This window comes from Rhipicephalus microplus, chromosome X (assembly GCF_043290135.1).
Source record: "Rhipicephalus microplus isolate Deutch F79 chromosome X, USDA_Rmic, whole genome shotgun sequence".
Classification (NCBI taxonomy): Eukaryota; Metazoa; Arthropoda; class Arachnida; order Ixodida; family Ixodidae; genus Rhipicephalus; species Rhipicephalus microplus.
The window spans coordinates 89,863,306-89,882,905 of record NC_134710.1 but is presented as its reverse complement, the minus strand read 5'-3'; the positions used below and the strand labels follow the sequence as shown (position 1 = coordinate 89,882,905).

Genomic DNA, 19,600 nt, shown 5'->3' with positions numbered 1-19,600 from the left:
TTTTGTTATTTTACACCAGGGTGTGTTAATACTCTGACTCATAGCCTTAAAGGCTATGTTGCAGATAATTTTGAAGTGTGGATGATCTTGTAAGCATTGAAAAACAATGTTCAAGTGTGTGAGGGACAACACCTCATCATATAAAGAGATATTAAGAGGCATAAAAATAAAAAGCCAGAGAACTATAAGCGCATTCGATTTAGAGCGTCCTAAACAGTATACTACGGCCATTCGCTATATTGAGCCCGGAACGGTATCTTTACAACCAAAAAGTAAATAAATAATTTTACAGGTACGTAAGAAACGTGAAAACAATTGAATGAATATTTCATGATCCTATGATGTACAGAAAATTTTGTATGTGACAAAAGTCACAAAACATGAGCGATTATAGCCTTTGCTGCAAAACAACAAGCATGTAACCGTAGGTGCAAGCCTCTTCAATGAAAAAAATGACTGCTCGCACCATTTTTACTATCTCATAGTGACTGAATTTGTTATTCAACCATGCTGCATTGTAATCCAAAGTATTATGCAGCAATTTGTAAAAAAAAGGGCACCACGAGAGCAAGGTGGAACACACAAAAAGCGCCGGCACTGGCAAGAATGCCCACATGGCATCACGGCATCTCGAACCGGTCAGTGCAGACGGGTACCGTAGCCCTGAATCCTATATTGGGCAAGGCAACTGCTACTTCAGAGAGGCCCGTTTTCAGGCGGGTGACTTGAAGTGCGCTAACACCGTGTGGACCACTGAAACGCAATTTTATATCAAAATAAGCATTTCCTTGGCACAAAAGTAGCACTACCGAGATTTTCTGTTTGCTATTTAAGCCATCAACGACAACTCAATATTAGCCTTTGGTGTCCCTTTAAGCAGTGTGTCTGATTTTACACTACCACATAGCTTCACAAAATTCATTGGGATTATTCTCAGACATCACACATCAGCATCAGTATGCCACTTATAAACAGTGAAGATTTATTTTTAAAGTGGTTACTAGTGAAAAAAAAAGTAAAAAAAGCCATTTAATACGCTATCATTATATGGAAACTTAAGAGGGAGCCTGGTCTTCAAGACAGCATGATAAGCCCAGTTACATTATAGATTCACCGAATAAGCAGTATGAACTATCTGCTTTTCTGCATAAACATTACAAAATCGCACAAATTTCAAATAATCCATTGTGGCCAGTGAATAGCCAATTACAGAAAACAAAGATCATAGTGCCATTTTGAAAACAAGGCTCAGCAAAGCAGAACTGGTAGATTAGTCTCTCTCTTGAACATGTACACACGCTGCACACATGCAACTGATGACACAGATTTAGTGATCCCACTTAACATTCCTTTCACATGAAAGAGACTAACTATCCTAGTAAAAATGAGAACATGTACTGTTTTATTCAATACTAATTACAGAGGTGGCAGTATCTGTAGCTGTTGCAAGAATAGTGCTTCAGCAAAATTTGACATTGCTAAGCTTTAGAGAGTGAAGAGGTCAGTTTTCACTCTCCAGAGCTCCAGGCCATCACTTCAGCAGAAAAACAACTGAGCTGCAACGACAGCTCTAGTGATGTGTGCTATCATCTGTCTTATGAAGCAGTAAAAGAAAAAAATCTACATACATGCTCTCTCCCAAATATTAGTGCCAATGGAGCCTTAAAATTATACATACAAACATTCTGAGCCACTTCACAATAAAAACAAGCAAGAATTATTAAATATAATTATCATAAATTTTGCACAGGCATACCCAAGCCTTGAAGATAGTTCTGCCCTCATGGACCATGTGGCCCATGAAGAGCTCTGAATGAATCTTAACCATTTTTTGGCTTTTTAATGAGGATAAAAAGCTCAAACACGCATGTATTTTGTACATTCTAATGCAATAAGAATGCAGTCATAATGAATAGAAATATATTGTTCCCTAATTATCATACCCCATCAGATTTACCTTGCTTAAAAAATCCCACATTTTAGGACGAAATATCTATGCTGAGAAATGTGCCTATTAACCAGATCAAGATGGTGGCGGTGGTGTTAAGTAGAGCTCTGATGAAGCTCACACCTTGAAAAACAGTTTTTGATATTTCTACCAAATTAGCCACGACCTTGAATGACAAAACATTCCCTATAATGCTACCTTGGCTGACAAAGCATTATGTGGCCAAGCATTTCTGCGTTGTAAAAACACATTCTGAACATGTAAAAAATTCTTGCAGGTTTGCATGTTTAAACCAATAAAAGGACCTTTCAAATTGGAGGAAATACTAATGATATTTTTAATATTTTCCCAACGCTTCCGATCTATGATTGTGACAACACACCAAAACAGATTTCAAGGCTTTTTTTTTGCATATTTTGGCTTTACTGACTGAATAAAGGTTCTCGAAAAATTTCATGATATCCAACTCCTTTAGAACACGATATAATGCAACTTCGCTGTTAAATGATTATGTAGGCCCTAGCAGATACTCTCCAAATTTGCTAAGTCGTAACAAGTTTACTTCCAGGCACTGGCAGCACCAGCCTGTTTTTTTCAAGATCGAAAAGCATTTTGCAGCAATACTAGTGGTTTTTTATATTGTGGAAGGGCGCTTTGTAATATATAAGAAATATTTTTCATTCATGTCTCTTCAGAGCTCAATAGACTTCTGGAAAGCAAACATGACTTTACAACTGAGAAGCTTGTTTTATAAATACACGTGCCAGAGAGTTAATTTAAAATGTTAATTCGCAAATATTATTACTAACACACAGACGGAGAAATTTACTTCGACGTATGCATTACCAATACTAGCAGGTCATTCTAGCATTTATTTAAATAAAATTATACATTTACAAGACTACTAATGAAAACAGATAACATAATTGGGGTTTTATGTCTCAAAACCATGATATGATTATGAGGAATGCCATAGTGGAGGGTTTTGGATAATTTCACATACCAGGGCTTTCTGTATCTAACCACCCGGGCCACAGCATTTCACCTTTATCGAAATGTGGTTTCTGTGGCCAAGACTTAGTCCCGCGACTTGGGGGTCAGCAGTCCAGTGTCATAAGCACAAGACCACCAATGCCGGTAATAGTAACAAGAGAAGAGTCTGGAAGATTGGAACACTTTTTACAATTTTACTTTTAGTTCTGTTAAACTTGAATGTACAACCATGTTTTATTCATGACAATACAGATCCAATAAAGCTGCTAAACTTCTGAAATGCACTGGTTCCTAGAACTCCTGGTGCAGCTTAAAAACAATTGTTTGTGATGGCTAAAATCGGTCCCATTCAGCTGCCTCGTTGGGTGGACTGAGACATCACTTGGGAGGAGCGGGACATAGGTAACACAATGGTTCACGTGTCTTCAGTGACCATTATATGTGCATAGTTCAATATCAAACATTAAACAGAGTTGAACAAATTTTGCTGCACTGATAGTATTTCACACTGGCAGCTTCATCACAATTTCCGTAATAGATTAAGTACCAATATACTTTTTAGCTCGGAAGTATAATTAAGAACTCTGTTCTTCGTTCCACAGGAACCACCTCGTACTGATGCTGAAATGTTATTACTGCTAGCTACTTTAGCCATGTAATGAATACCAATTTTAAAAATTAAAACTGCCCCGCCTTGGTGGTCTAGTGGCTAAGGTACTCGGCTGCTGACCTGCAGGTCGCAGGATCGAATTCCGGCCGCGGTGGCTGCATTTTAAATGGAGGCAAAAATGCTGCAGGCCCGTGTACTCGTGTTTGGGTGCACGTTAAAAAACCCCAGGTGGTCGAAATTTCTGGAGTCCTCCACTACGGCGTCTCGCATAATCATATGGTGGTTTTGGGACGTTGAACCGCACACATAAATCATCAAAAAATAAAACTAACGAAAAAAAACATCTCTTTTTGTCACCTGAATATATTCATCAGGCCAATTGATTTCACAAATGTCATGCCAGTCCCTATCAAAACCTGGCATGTCATTGTCAGAGTCCTCAAAAAACAATGGCCAGTGTGTCTTCTTCACTTGAACAGCAATCCTTCAGCATATTTCTTTTTTGTATGAACTGTGGTGTCAGTGCTGAGTGTACTGCACTCTTTTTCTAGGACTGCCATGCTAACTTTTGTGAATAATTCATTTGTATGATTTCCCAATATACATTTAAGGACTTTTGTCTTACATTTTTTCTTTTTGCATTGTATAAGGTGGTGTAGTAGTAGGATAGAGAAAGGAAAATAAACTCCCCAACTACCTTTCCCTAGGTAAACAAAGTTCAGCAGGTGAAGTTCAGTCGTAATGCCCAAGCTTTCTTTGACACATACAGCCCTTATGCGAGTTTTCAAAGAAAAATTTACATGAGCATCCACAACGCAGTTTAAATCTGAGATTGTAATGCAGTGAGTGTTCAGACTGCAGTCGCATCTGTCATAAATGTCATATCGCGTAACAGCTGTATCATCCATTTGCATAGCTAGCGACCACGTATGTTCACACTAATCTTTTTAGTACAAGTTCTTTTTTTTTTTTACAAATCGCCAATCACCACTTTGAATGTGCATTGCATCCTCACTAATATTGTCGCAGCCTAGCAAGGTTTGGGTGTTTGGCCATGGATGGGCTGGGCTAAAGGGGAGACACCACAAGCGCTCTCATGAACGCATGTGACGTCTTCCCTCTAGTCTGGCAGACCAACTGCACAGACATGCTGCTGCATGGCTTTCAAGATGCGCATGAAGATGCATGAAGACGTTAAAAACCAAACTGCTTTGCCCATTGGCTGTACGTAATGGTTAGATCAGTAATTGTAACAGTCGTGGGCCTGCCAGCATCTGCGCCCCGAACGTCACACTAAATACAACATCTGAACATGGCTTTAAAATTCAGATAGCAAAAGACTACTTTGGGGGCGTGAAAAACTTGATTCGCAGTTATATAAAGCTCCATTCATTGAAGTGCCAGCCATTACAGCCCCGTAAAAGGTATATTAGCACCCCTTAATGAGTAGTTGGCCAAAGTGTTTGAGGTAACTGCAGGGGAGATAAATGTGCTGTCCCATTCCTCCAACTGTCCCAAACCACTTGACTCTCCCTTATTTTGCAAATAAAAGTCAGACTTGTTAAATTCTGACTAGCATCTACCACTTGGAAATATACTCCTGTTACTTAGGGAGTGCTTGTAGCCCATTTACACAGGCTTTCTGTTGCTTTCCTCAAACAAAACTACATATAAAATGATAAAGTAAAAGATCCAAACAACCTCAGCCTAGTTCTTTCTGTAATCTAATTATTTGCTTATTTCTTCAACTGAAAAAGTAAATTTTATATCTTCCAGAGAATACAGCTACAACTGCAAGACAAAGAAGTGTCTCATTTATTTGCATGTTCCAGAAGAACAATGCCACTTACCCCGTATTTCTTAGCATGCACAGTGATTGAGAAAATTTAAAGCTTACAGGGCTGAGACGGCCGAGACTAAATTGGGAGCAGTTTTTGGAGAAGCAAAATTTCAATCTTGAAGCAGAAAAATCTTGCTTGGGTGCAGTTAGCAGCATTTAACGTGTCGTTGCTAAAAATACAAATTTTTGGCAATGTGGGTGGTGCCAGTGCATATTTTAATTGATTTATAATACACATAACACTGAAACATATAGGAAGTTTTTAAACAGATTATCGTCACGTATGAACTGCACAACTTTTTTTACATATCACGTGACTTATCTGGCCCTCGTAAAAACATGCGAAGTAATATTTAATAAGAAAGAAGGTTTCATTGAAAACTAGGTTCCCCGGAAACATTTAAAAAGAAAAAAGCATCAGTCAAAAAGGAATTAAAAAATTGTGATTGCACAAGAATCTTGATTACTAACAATGGTACTTCGCTTAAAAAAGTCTGACATGATAACGTCAAGAGCTTTTAACAAACAAAAGCGCGCTGCACCACCGTTCGTGGCCACCTCGTGCAGAACCACCTTTCAGATTACAACGCTGTATCGAAGAAGCCTCGCCGCACTGTGCCTAGAAGTGGTTTTTCCTCGTTTCGAAGGTGGGTCTCTGTAAGAGCATATATGTTGGTGCATTTCTTGTCCATGTGATTCTGTAGCTCTTATCACTTGAGCTAGCTGCCTCCTTGCATGTTCAGTAGGCAAATTTTGAATTCCTTTGCTTTCTTCTTGCTTTATATGTCTCTTCTTGTGGTTTACTTGCGCTTGTGTTTCTGGGTTGTTTTTTCTTTCTACGTGTGGTCCGGCCAGGGCGTTTTGTCTCTCTTTCACAAGCAATGATTCGGTTGGCTCATTTGTGCGAATGCTGTTGTCATAGCTTTCAGGAAGGCTCATTGTCTGGTCGTGTGTCGGTTGGTGTCGACGAGCTTGTGGGAGACCGGCTCGGTGTTCCTTGTTCACTCTTAAAAAACTGGTGGCCCTCATAGCCAGGAGGTTCCCAACTTGGGTGCCTGCTGCTTTCGTGCAGCGTATGCCCTTGAGGTAGTCTTCATCCAATTGGTCTGTAGCTGAGAAGAATTCTATCTGGGGTCCAAGCTTGGTGCATAGTTCGTTAGCTTGTTTCTTCCACTCTCGGCAGGAGGCTACCACATGTGGCCCTCGTGGTGTCATTTATGGTGTTGCACATATAATATAGTGGTGTTGGAGAGCATTCTAAATACAAGTCGTCAGTTTATGCTTCAACTGTTCTATAGATCTGTGTCGCTCTTTTTCATGCAGCATGTCTGTAGAACCAACATGCAGGATTAGTTGGGGCTTAGTTTCAGATGAATTTGCTACTTCTATTTCATTCTCAGCCCGAAGCAGGGTTTCCTCCATCGTTGCTCCCAGTTTCGTAGTGATGCGGAGTCTCCAATCACTAACATTCTTGTAGAGCTGACGTTTCAGGCGATGAGCATTTGAGTCTCCGAGCAACACTGAGCATCTGCATTGCATTTGTGTGTCCCTCTGTTGCTGTTTAGGTTGATTCCACTTCTCTGGAGCTGGTGTCTCCTTGGTATTTCGTGTTGGTACATTCTCCCAAGTGGGGTTCTCTATACGGTTTTTTCCTCATCTTCAGCCATGGACCTGCTGTTCTGTTTTCTTTGGTTTCATCCTTTGTCACAGAGTTGTTTAATGCTTTGGTGTGGTCTTGTTGCTTTGGGTCTTGGTGTTGGAGCTCATTTTCTCTGTCAGGAGACCCAGTGTCACCTGTGTGTGTTTCAGTATTATCAGTGGCTGGGTGGCCTTCCAAAAGTCTGAGCTCGTCAACCTCAGCCCGAAGAGCGGGTACTTTTGTCAAAAGTTCTCGTCAGGCGCGCTCAGTGTTCAACTCCAGCAAGAGCTCTTTCATTGCTGTCTTGTGAGCAGTTTGTGATGCTTGCGACTGCTCTTTCCGTGCTTTCACTTGCAAGTTAAAATCTGCTCTCATTGTTTTTTCCTGCAATGCTATGTTCGAATACAGGGCGGATATCTTGGTGCAGTGTATGTCTTGTCCTTTGCCTCCGCCCAGTTTTCAAAAGGTGTTTCTTCCAGGTATGTCCATCCGTCACAGCTGCCGCACTGCACCATGCTTTCCTTGTCCTCCGCTGGAGTGGTTGACCTTTTCGCTGTGTGAGTGCGGGATTTAGCCATGTTGACCAAGAGAGTACGGCTTTTCCGAGTAATAAAGATTCTGGTTGTCTTGTCTTGTTTTTATCAGGGTACACTCGGCTCAGCTGGTGTCGAACGTGAGGTCCGTAACCGGAATTTCACTTCGTGCAATTTTCGTAGCCCGTTTGTCAGAAAGCAGCCTCCCAGATTCCACTGGTTGCGGCCGCTGGGGGTGCCTACACTAACTGGTCCGTCACTGCACCGTTTCCATAAAACAATGCATTGAAAGGTGGTGCTGCATGTCCGCAAAACTCCGGAGTCTGACATCTATATGTGCACGCGCCAGAGCATCCACAAGACGGGTTGCATGCAAGAAAATGCCGCCACGTTTACAGTTATTCGCTCACAGAAAACGCACACGCGTAGGTGATCACAAGCAGCAGCATTATATGAAAACCGCAGCGACCGGAGGAATGCGCTACGCACAACAAAGGACCTGAGAGTCAACCGCGTTATGCTCGCTACTCGACTCTGGTTTTCACAAGGCGACAGTGACACCAGCACACACAGCTTGGCTAGTAGAAGCAGCACGCTCGATGCACGACAGCACATTTTTGCGGGGCCACATATATTTACAACAGTTTAGAGGAGATTATGGCGGCACCATGAGATTCTTTGTCACCACAAAAGTGCACACAAAGTAAACAATACGCGATTGGGCGCGTCTCATTAGTGAACTCCGCCTTTTTTCCCACTGAAGCTAAGGTTGGCATCAAAATTCAGAATGTCGAGGCTGTTTTGGAGCAGTTTGGCGCAAGAAAATGGAAAAGTATCAAAAATGCACAATATCCGCAGCTGTCTCACCCCTGAGCTCATCATAGACATTTTTGAGGAACATGAGCTATGATAAAAACTCAGTTTCATTTCAATTTGGCAGCAATGACTAACTGAGAGACACCTGGTCCCTGCATAGAAAAGGGCCACCTACTCAATTCCAGAATTAAGAATTGCCCACTGAAATATTATTTTTGCAGCTGCATTTACGGTAAAATTTTGTAACCAGACGCACACTTGGCTTCACATCAAAAGCCTGATTTTTTGTTTTTGCCTGCTTCTTTTTTTTTTTTTTTGCACTGACAGCATCGCGCTTGGTTTCTGAGAAAATTAACAACACAGTTGCTAAAGGTCCAAAGCAGTTGACAGAGGCCCAAAACAGTTCACATTCGCGCACACAACACGAGGGCACAGACGAAATGTTCACAAGGACCAGCATGGCATGTGTCGTCATGTTGTGTTCGCAAAAGTTTCAATATGCAGTCAAACGAACTAGCTCACCTTTTTGTGTTATTGCAATTGACAGAGATCACGGTTCCTCATTGTTAAAGGAGTGGTGCCACCATTTTCGTGGATTCCTTATTCTTTGCTGCATGTGTTTCTTATAGCTCCAGAAAGCATGATACATGCACCAAGATTAATTTCTTTTCGCTAAATAAATAATATCTCCTTTTCTATGTGGACTATTTTTGGTTACGGTTTCTGGGCGCAGAATCGGGCAGTGACTGTTGAAAATAAAGAAGTGGGGCATGGGCTTGGAGCAACGGAAGGTGGACGTAGAGAAAGAGAAGGAAGTAGAAGTGCGAAGCTAGCCCTGATTGAGTAAAACTTTGTAATGCTTAATATTTCGAAATTATGAACATTTCCTTTTCAATAGCAAGGCATCGTTCGTTTCATGGCCGATCTCCCATGGTGGGTTGCGCCAGGATAAAAGGGACAAACAAACAAACATCGTCTTTCAGAGCCACGACCACGGGTTTTGTTCTTAACATTTGGTGCTGTGAAACCCGGGAAGTGGTCGGTCCGGGGCTACGATGTCCTCGGCCGAGCGCCTTCAGAAGGTTCGTGGGACTGTCAGGCCAGTGTCTCATGAAATATTACGCTACTGACAGGACTACTGCAGGATCTTACCACCGAGGTGCGCGAGGTAAATAAACAAGTCGTCGTGTTGAAGATGAAAGAAGCTCAGCTCCGCCAGCTAGATAAGGACATTCTCGACCTCACTGAAGACAAGGGTATCGAATAAGAAATCAAGGGTGCGACTGACTACCAAGGCAAGATTCTGTACATGCTCGCTACTGCGCAGTTCTTCCTGTCGAGACGAGAACAGTCGACTCGTCTCAATGACCCATCTATGAGTGGACAGAAAGGCGACCGGGTAACCGCCACCCTGAGCAACACTGGATCAGCTCATGCAATGCAAGAAGTTAGTACGCTGCATTTCCGGTCAGTCGCACTTCCCACGCTTCAAGTCCCGACATAAGCCGGCGATATGCGTCAGTGGGAAGAATTCTGTGATCACTACAGCGCAACAATCCATAACGACCACAAGTTGCCACCGATCGAGAAATTCAAATAGTTGTTGACATACCTGACAGGAGCAGCCAAACGAGCAATCGAAGGCATCAGGCTGGCTGACCACAACTATGATGTCATATGATTGATTGATTTGTGGGGTTTAACGTCCCAAAACCACCATTTGATTATGAGAGACGCCGTAGTGGAGGGCTCCGGAAATTTTGACCACCTGGGGTTCTTTAACGTGCCCGTACACGGGCCTACAACATTTCCGCCTCCATCGGAAACGCAACTATGATGTCATAGTCCGTGAAGACATTGCAAGAGAGCTTCGGTGGGGAACGAACGTAACGACCAGCTTCTTGCACTGTCTCCAGTACGGAGTTCCAAGGAAGAGGAGAAGCTTCGGATGCTGCACGACACTGTGGGTTTCCGCCTCGGGGCGCTCAAAGGCCTGCGTGTACCACCTGAGAAGTATGCTGTAGTGCTCAATCGCGTCCTGATAAGATGCTTACCAGAAGACTTAGTTATTTTGTACCGACAGAAGAAGAAAGAAGAGAGCACCCAGGATGGTGACTCCGCAGCTGAGCGCGCGTTATCGGACGCAAGAGGGGATAAGGTGATTGACATCTTGTCTTTCGTAAAATCCAGGTAGAGGTGCACGAGGAATAAAAGCGAGAAGCACTATCGTCGCATCTGCACCACTCGACCAATGTACCTGATCAGACGCACTCATAGATGAGATCTGCACAGGACATTCCATCGGCAGCTGCGCTAACGGTGACAGAATCTCCACAGCAGCGTACTCGTTCTTGCGTGCTGTGCAACAGCAGAAATCACAGCCTCGCGGAATGTACGGCCGACATTTTGGTCGAAGAGAAAATATCCAGGTTGTGCAACGCCCGCTGCTGCTTCAGGTGCGGAACGCGCAATCACGTCGCTCAATGCTGCCACATTTCATGGAACCTCACGAGGGACAAGTGCCAACGTTGACATCTAACGATCCTCTGCAAATTGTCACATGTCATCGCAATGACTTCTTCTCCCCGACCGACCGCCCAGCTTGATACATCTGGTACTTCTTCACTGACACTGTCAACGGCCTCGACCGGCGACACAGGAGCAATGTCTGTACTGCTTCAGACTGGTCGCGTTTGGGCGGAGCGCGGACCACGATGATTCCTAGTTTGCGTAATGCTAGACAGTGGCAGCCAGCATTCATTCATTCGCACCGATGTTGCAAGGAAACTTCAATGCAGAGTCCTCGACATAGAAGAGCTGTCGTTAGTGACGTTCAGGGATGCTGAACTACGGCATCATTTGCGCCGTCACTGCGTTTCCATCACGCTGTGGAGTCTATTCAACGGCAGAAAAGTTACGTTGGAAGCACTACAGGTACCCGAGGTATGCTTCGCGATTAGTCCACCACTGGATCCTGACATTATAGAGTTGTTGCATGCCAGGGGACACGATGCGGCAGATCTGTTCGACCCTGATACTTGGCACCCAGACGACAACAGCATCTTGATTGGCTCAGACGCTTACTGGAAGATTGCAACAGGAAGGATTGATCACCTCAACCAAAAAGTCACGGCAGTTGAAAACATTTTTCGGGTGGACTGTGCAGGGAAGAAGCTTGCACCATGCAGGTATTGCAACTTGTGCTCTCCTCATGTCGACTGACGTTCAGGGTAAAGAATCGGCTTTGTCGCACCTCGACATGATCGATATTGAGAGAATGAGGCCAAGCAAAAGTGGGAGATCATCCAGACCTCGAAAGATTTGAATACTGCCTGAGCAGGCAAGCTGACCGTTATCGAATTCCATTAATACTTTAGGAGCCTGGTCTCTCTCCCGAGAGCGAAAACCAAGAGCTTGCAGCACATCAACTGAATATGCAGCAGAACCAATTTCGGGAACAACCAGTACTGCTGCAACAGTACGACAGGGTCATCACCACCTACTTCAAAGATGGTCGTGCAGAAAAGGTCCAACAAGAGCAGGTGTTCAGCCTAAAAGAAAAGCCCACCAACACACAGCTTGTGCCTCTGAAAGTAAAGCAGAGGGTTTTGGAAAAGGAGCCACAGCTGAACCTCTACAGCGCGAACCAACTGTGCAAGCGTTGCAGCAAGCTTATTGCTACGGCTCAGCGAGAGCGCAAGACACAGGGTTCAGGTCGCAGCAAGAAACATCGGTGCATGTATCCGGGCACTTCATGGAGAAGACTGCAAAACGCTGCATGGAAGCACGTGCATTAATTGCGAGTTGCATTAGCAGGCTTCATCTCACAGTGGTTTCATCGATGTGGTGTTGTACAAGAACACCTCTCGGAGTGGGGTAGCTGCATCAGGGGCGGGACAAACTGGTCAGATCCTGCTTCGTGTGTTTGGCAACTTACCATGTGATGGGCCGCCGGCACAAATTCTGTACATGTTGTTAGCAACAGCATGGATTTTGTCACGCGTTTCCTCCCCCTTGGAGGATGTTCAAATAAAGAAGTGGGGCATGGGCTTGGGGGGGACGCGCGATAGACGTAGAGAAACAAAAGAAGGAAGTAGGAATGCGGAGCTTGCCCTGATGGAGTAAATATCGTCGTTCAGAGCCACGACCAGGTGTCCTTGTTCTTAACAATGACGTTGCAGTGTAGCTTGGCCATGTGACCACACAAGGCTGTGACGCAGGTCAGGCGGATTATCGTCTGCTCTCGCCGGCTTTCTCGCACACACGTGCCACAAAAGCACCTGCAAAACAACTGTGTAGCAGTCGCAATGCTTTGCTATTATTAAAGTGGCGGAGGTCTTCAGAGGTGACCCCTCCCTACAATAGGTGGGCGCACAGGACAGGGGTAAGAGGGCGGTCATTCCCATAGTCACCTACGAGGGGGGTTGTGCAAACACAGTCCAACACATTGACATAATAGGAAGGGAGCACCACGACTTAAGGAGCAGCAGGGGCGCAACAGCCGAAATATAATTTCATGCAATTTCAAAGCAGCAAAATGTTACTTTTGGAGCACTAAATTCTAAATTTAGAGCAGGTTATGGAGAAAAAAACATGCATTTTTATAATGAAATACCAAATTTAGAGCAGTATAAAAAAAAGGCTTACATTTAGAAAAGAAGAATGTGTGTAAACCATTCAACATCACCTAAATCTTGCAGTGCAAACATGAGCACTGCTATTTCAATCAACCACCCCACTGAGCAAACAATGATAAAGTCTATATTAGCATTAGCTGTGCCTATCAAATCATCAGACTCTGCAAATTTAAATATGAATCTGCCTAGCTCGCGACATTGAAATTTGGGAGACTCGTAAAACCGAGGATTAGCGATGGCAAAAAAAAAAAGCTGTAGCACAATTTAGTTGTTTTTTTTAAGGGAAGCAGATATGTCATACACTGCTTCAAATTATTGCCAGTACCTTATTTAGACGTCAGTGATTATACTTGTACTAAAAAATGTGCGGCGTACAAATGCATGAGTAACTGAGCAAAATGCACAATTGCCCACTAGCGCTAACAGCCCCTTCTAAATCACAATACGCTTTTCCACACGGCACCCGTGCACTGCGACGAAAGTGCTCAAGCAGCATTAGAACCAAAGCCAAGAAATTTTCTAACCACTGTACCACCAACCTACTCCCCCCCCCCCCCCTTTTTTTTTTCACGGTGGGGAAAGGTGCCCCTTCGGCTCCCTTGAAAGGTGCGTTCGACCAAGTAAAGTAACAATGGCGCGCGCCCGTTGGCGACGGTACCGGACAGTATCACCAGGACTGTGGCAGGGACGACGCAACTTCAAGACAACGATAATGTTTATGTGCCACTGCTAAGGAAATCAACATGGTCGCTGACAACACCGGCATTCGCAGCATGTCACGCTTGTTCGCGCAAGAAAAACGTGGCATACGCTTCCAGCTTTAGTTCTTAACAGCCACAGCCGCAATTTTCATGCTAGGAAATTTATTATTCCCACGGCTGATGGTGCAGGTGACCAACGTGGCCTGTATTTCTCGCCGAAATTAGTGCATTTGAAAAAAAATTGAGGCTGGCTGGGCATTTTGGCACAGTGTGGTTGGATTGGATTGGATAAACTTTTATTTGGTCCTCCAAAACACAGATCACTGTGTTGCGGGCAGCTCCCACGTGGGGACTGAGATGCCAAGCTCCTCAGCCGCCTCGCGGGCTTGGTGGACAGCCCAGAGCTGATCTGCCAAGGACGAGCTGCGGATTGCCGCCTCCCATCTGGCAGAGGTGATGTGCGATAAATGAGCGAATTTGGTGCACTGCTAGAGCATGTGTTCTAATGAAGCTATTTCCCCACAATGTGGACAAAGATTACTTGGGTATAGGTCAGGGTACATGATGTGTAACATTTTCAAAGTAGGGTACATCCGCTTTTGCAAAAGCCTTAATGTAAGTGCTTGGGGCCGGGTTAGATTTTTGTGAGGTGGAGGGAAAATCCTTCTAGACAGGTACAAATGTTTAGTGAGCTCGTTATATGTTGTAAGAATTTCCCGGTTATCCCCTTCACCGGTAGAACGCATCCCCGGGGAGGCGCGGTTGGAGAGTTCTCGCGCCGCCTCGTGTGCTGTTTCGTTGAGATTGGGAGGGGAATCGTTGATTTGTCCAAGGTGAGCTGGGAACCAACTCAGAAGGTGATGTGTTATGTTCTTGCCTTGCAGTATTTTCAGTGTTTGTTCACAGACTGTCCCCTTGGCGAACGCCCGTAGTGCTGCCATGGAATCACTGTAGACGACTTCAATGTTATCCATCTTGAGTGCTAAGGCGATGGCCACTTGTTCCGCAATGATTGGGTCTTTCGTCCTGACCGTCGCTGAGTTGACGACATGGCCAGCCCCATCGACTACCACTGCCACAAACGCTTTCCCATTGGCGTAGGAAGCCGCGTCAACAAATACGACCCCTCATTCCTCGTTTGAGACTTGACGAAGTATAGTCCTGGCCCTCGCTATTCTTCTTCCGACGTTGTGTTCTGGATGCATGTTTGCAATTTGAGCAATATCATGGGTTTGGCGCAACAATAAGGAATCGTATCAAACTGGCACAGCTGTTGCACCCCTAGATCGGGCGCAAAGTCAGCAATGAACCTTTGTTCGCTTCCCCTGGAGGAGAAACATGCGCACGCCTACGCTCACTACGTATATGATGTGACGTCACTGCAACTTTTGTTGGCCTTCCTAGAGATCTACGAGAGCTCTGGATGCGCTTGCGATGGGCTTTGGACGGGAGAATGAGCATTTAGGGACACTTTGGAGGTGCATTAAAATACATTTTAAATGTTTGCTGTTCGACTGTTCGTGTGGAGTGTGCTAGCCTGCAACGAAAACCCATAAGAGACTTGTTTTAGCCTTGAAATGCGATGCCACCAACCCTTTAAGAGCCATTACAACCAATATATTCGTTGTACCATTTGCAAAATTGCACCATTATGTGTCAATGATGCCCAGAATCAGTATCCTCATAGCCTCCTTTAACACACCAAATAAGCAAACAAGTAACAGTATACACCATTCACATGTACCTAGTATAATTGCTGACATAGAAAGCAGTTCTATGTTCAAACAGTTCAAGACAAACACCAGCAAAATGACTACTAATATTAACAAGACAACACAATGAAGTATGAATGAATTTTCAAACAGGTCTATAATTCAAAACATTACGGTAAAGTTTTTGGTTGGTGCTTGTATACATTGATATAAAATAAAATATTACTTCCAATGTTAAAATGTCCTGGATAGCCGACATACAAATCAGCTTGTAACATTTACATGAACCTCTGAATTTGATTTGAAGATGTAAGGCACTGAACAAAATCATAAAAGTAGACCTATTACGAGCATCAAGTGAATGCGGTAGAATATTTGAGTACACAGGTCACTCACATACAGCCGTTTTCTTATTTTCAACGGAGCACTGGGGAAAATGGACGTTATGCTATCGTCGCCATGCCTAATGTTTAATTGTCGGGCGGTGTGTACCCATATTTAAGTGTTCAGTACTACCAGCTCGAAACGAAAAAAATCATACGAGAACATTTAAATCGTTTATAGTTCTCAGACGACAGTGGGTGTGAACTAGCAACCAACATACGGTCATGAAATATATCGTCACACACGGAAACTACTCGTGTATCACTGAACAAAAATAACACGAAACAAAGGCATGCGAACGGTGCGATCTTTGTTAAAACACTAAAAGGCGGGAAAGGATTGAACAATCCGCACGAGGATACCGGAAACGTGCTTCGGTTCCCTATCTTGTTCATCGGATGGAGATGACTACTCCCAACCTCTCACAATACACACAAGGATAATTGTAGTTGAGAAGTGTCCGCGCTGTATTTTTTCCTTTCTTTCTAGACTGCCAGGTGAAAACAAGCACTAGCCTAAAAACACATCCAGACACGGTACTCTCCTTCCCCGCCCAGAGTCCGATTTATCATATTTCATACGTCAGGCACGCACAAAGGATAGTGAAACGTACTAGTGCATTCAGTCCTACTGCTCATGCTATCACATGGAGTAGGATAACACCACACAGAGTTGCAAGCAAGTGTAGAGAATTGTGTACCTTTCCGCTTTGGCCAATACAGGGATTAGCACTGCCAACATCTGAAGACATGCCTTCGCCTTCAATCCGCTCTTTCCCTGGAGAACGTGCCACCTTCTTGTTCTTTCGTCGCTTGTTTTTTTTCGTTTCCGCCGGACTCATCGTTGGAGACGAGCTTGCTGTTCAGGCGTGCCAAAAGCAACTACAAAAACACTTTATTTACAGGCGAAACGTAAATACTAGTATCAGACGCTGCCTACCAACATGGCGCAAATTTTTATCCCATGATGCCATTCGCTGCAGCACACCAGTGCCTCCCAAAACTTCCCAGTGCCTGACGCGTCAGCAATTTGTCGGTTGATCCACTCTCGACTCCTCGCTGAAGCGCCACTTGGAGGAGCTGCTTTCTTATGCTTTAGGACATGGGAGGTAGGAAGGCTGCAATCAATGATAAATTACGCACGGATGTCACATAGGATGTATGATAAGCTTGTTATTCATGATGTACCTACAAGTATTAGAGGCCAAGTTAGAGGGAAGTGGACTTTGCTTTAACCTCTCTTTCATCATACAACGAAAACTCATTGATCAGGCACTACCAGCATTAATGTACGCAGATGATATAGTGCTAATGGCCGACAACAAGGAAGATTTGCAGAGATTGATGGACATCTGCGGTAATGAGTGAGATAGGTTAGATTTAAGATTCAGTAAGGAAAAATCAGCAGTCATGCTTTTAATGATAATGAAGGTTGTGAGCTCAGGACACAGGAAGTCACGCTAGAGATAACAGATGAATATAAATATCTGGGCGTATGGATAAGCAATGGGACCGAGTAGCTAAGGAAACACGAAATATACGTGACGACTAAAGGTAACAGAAATTCAGCAGTGATGAAAAATAGGGCACTGTGGAATTACAGTAGGTATGATGTTGTGAGAGGAATATGGAAAGAAATCATGGTTCCTGGGCTGACGTTCGGCAATGCGGTCTTGTGCATGAGATCAGAAGTTTAAGCAAGATTAAAAATTAAGCAACGTGGAATAGGTAGGCTTGCTTTGGGAGCTGACGGAAATACACCAAATCAGGGAGTACAAGGTGATATGGGATGGACATCATTTGAGGGCAGGGAAGCTAGCAGCAAGATAAAATTTGAGAAGTGATTGAGAGAAATGGGGGAGGAGCGTTGGGCTAGGAAGGTTTTCAGCTACTTGTACATGAAGAAAGTCGATACAAAATGGAGAAAGCGAACCAGAAAATTGACTGGTAAATACTTAGAAAACAGCAAGTGGCCAAACCAAAATGAACTATCGGTTAAAAAGAAAGTGAAGGAAACGGAGACTGACATGTGGAGGATCGGCATGATTAACAAGTCCGCACTAGAGATCTATCGAACTTTTAAGCAGTAAATTGCCAAGGAAAGGATCTATGATAGTAGTCGGTGTAGTTCTCTACTGTTTGAGGCCTGACGGGAGTATTGCGAACCAAGACATATCGGGACAAATACGAAGGGGTAGACACGGTATGCAGTGCATGTGGAGAGGAGGAGGAAACTAGTGAACACTTGATAATGTTTTGTAAAGGGCTTCACCCTATAGTTCAGGATAATGGCGCAGAGTTTTTCAAAGCACTGGGGTTTAGGGACAGGGAGGGCAAAATAGATTTTAAGCGGGTAGAATTAACTAGAAGAAGGTTATCTGATTGGTGGCTAAAGTGAAGACGCGAATGAAAATTAAACCATTCACTGCCAAGTACCAGTCCTAAACTTCACTATTTAAAGGGGGGAAAAAAGATAATTCTAGTGGTTAGTTCACTAAGTATTACGGCTAGGCGACGTTAGGCGCCGCTTGATCTAAAGGGTACAGCCACATCCGTCTATCTATCTATCGTAAGTTTCGTCATTTGCGCGTATAGTGGAACTACTATCTCCTCTTTTAGCGGTCGGATAAGTTAGTGTGCACATAGAGTTTCTCAAAATTAACTAGAGGGCACTCTGGCGCTGCGATCGTAGGTTAACCAAAAGGCAGTCGGCAGATTAGCTCTGGGAGCTCACAGTAAGACTACAAACGAGGCTGTACAAGGCGATATGGGTTGGGCTTCATTTGAGGCGAGGGAAGCACAAAGTAAAATACGGTTTGAGGAGCGACTTAGACATTTAGATGAGAAGAACTGGGCAGCCAGAGTGCACAGGTACCTGTACCTGAAAAGTGTGGACACCCAATGGCGGAAGAGGACGCGAAAGCTGGCGACTAAATATAACTTGACCGCGGCAAATAAACAAAGGAGGCCAGTTAAAAAGCAAGTGAGGGAAACAGAGACGCTCATGTGGAAAGAGAGGATGGAAAAGAAGGGATCGCTGGGAATCTACAAGGCAAGCAAACAAGAGATCCGGAAAGAGAACCTTAATGACAACAATAAAGGTAGTGCGTTGCTCTTTGAGGCGCGGGCTGGCTGCTTGAGAACTCTAACTTACAGGAGCAAATATTCGTCACAGGATGAGACATGTGTTGGATGTGGCATAAATAAAGAAACAATCGACCACATAGTCAGGGAATGCCAAAAGATTCAGCCGGATAGAAATGGGGGGAAAGTCACACTTCTTGAGGCGCTGGGCTTCGCGGTTGACGGAAGCATTAACTGGTCAGCAGTAGGTATTACTAAGCAGCGGCTAGAGTATTGGTGGAGGAAAAGCAGAGAAGTCAATAAAATAACATCCCAGCCAAGAGTAGCGGCTGGGCAAAATTAAAAAGACATCCGAGTTGAGGGACAAAATTTAAACTCGAACTATTAAGGTAGGCTAGATGACGCATGCTGTAACCCCGCTTCAAAGAAGAGGCCTTTAATCATCATCATCATCATCGTTCAGCGACCATGAAAATGATGGGTAGTACACACATTTGTCTAATTTTCGTACTTGCGGCTTCGTTTATTGCTGTGTTTCGGTTTTGTTTTGAAAGGAAGATTGAACCCTTTTGAACTTCGTGAGCCGATTTGGAAAGTAAGTCTAAAAAAATAAAATGCTGAAGTGCAACCGCTGAACATTTGCTAATACTTGTTTCATAAGAAAACAGCCCATCATTCCCATGCTCGCTGAAGAGCCGTGCGTT

The 19,600-nt window shown here is 44.0% G+C and overlaps 1 protein-coding gene across 4 annotated transcripts in view; it reads right to left on the bottom strand.

The window, feature by feature from the left end:
• Positions 1 to 16,774, bottom strand: part of LOC119176213 (uncharacterized) — a 126,165-nt gene extending 109,391 nt beyond the window's left edge. For 3 of the 4 annotated variants that reach the window (XM_037427387.2, XM_037427388.2, XM_075877263.1), the window contains exon 1: positions 16,514 to 16,773. In XM_037427387.2, the coding sequence (XP_037283284.2) occupies positions 16,514 to 16,654 (141 nt within the window). In that variant the 5' untranslated portion in view covers positions 16,655 to 16,773. Of the gene's footprint in view, positions 1 to 16,513 lie in introns of all 4 variants that reach the window. The other variant, XM_037427389.2, reaches the window with a different exon arrangement.
• Between the last annotated feature and the right edge of the window lie 2,826 nt (positions 16,775 to 19,600).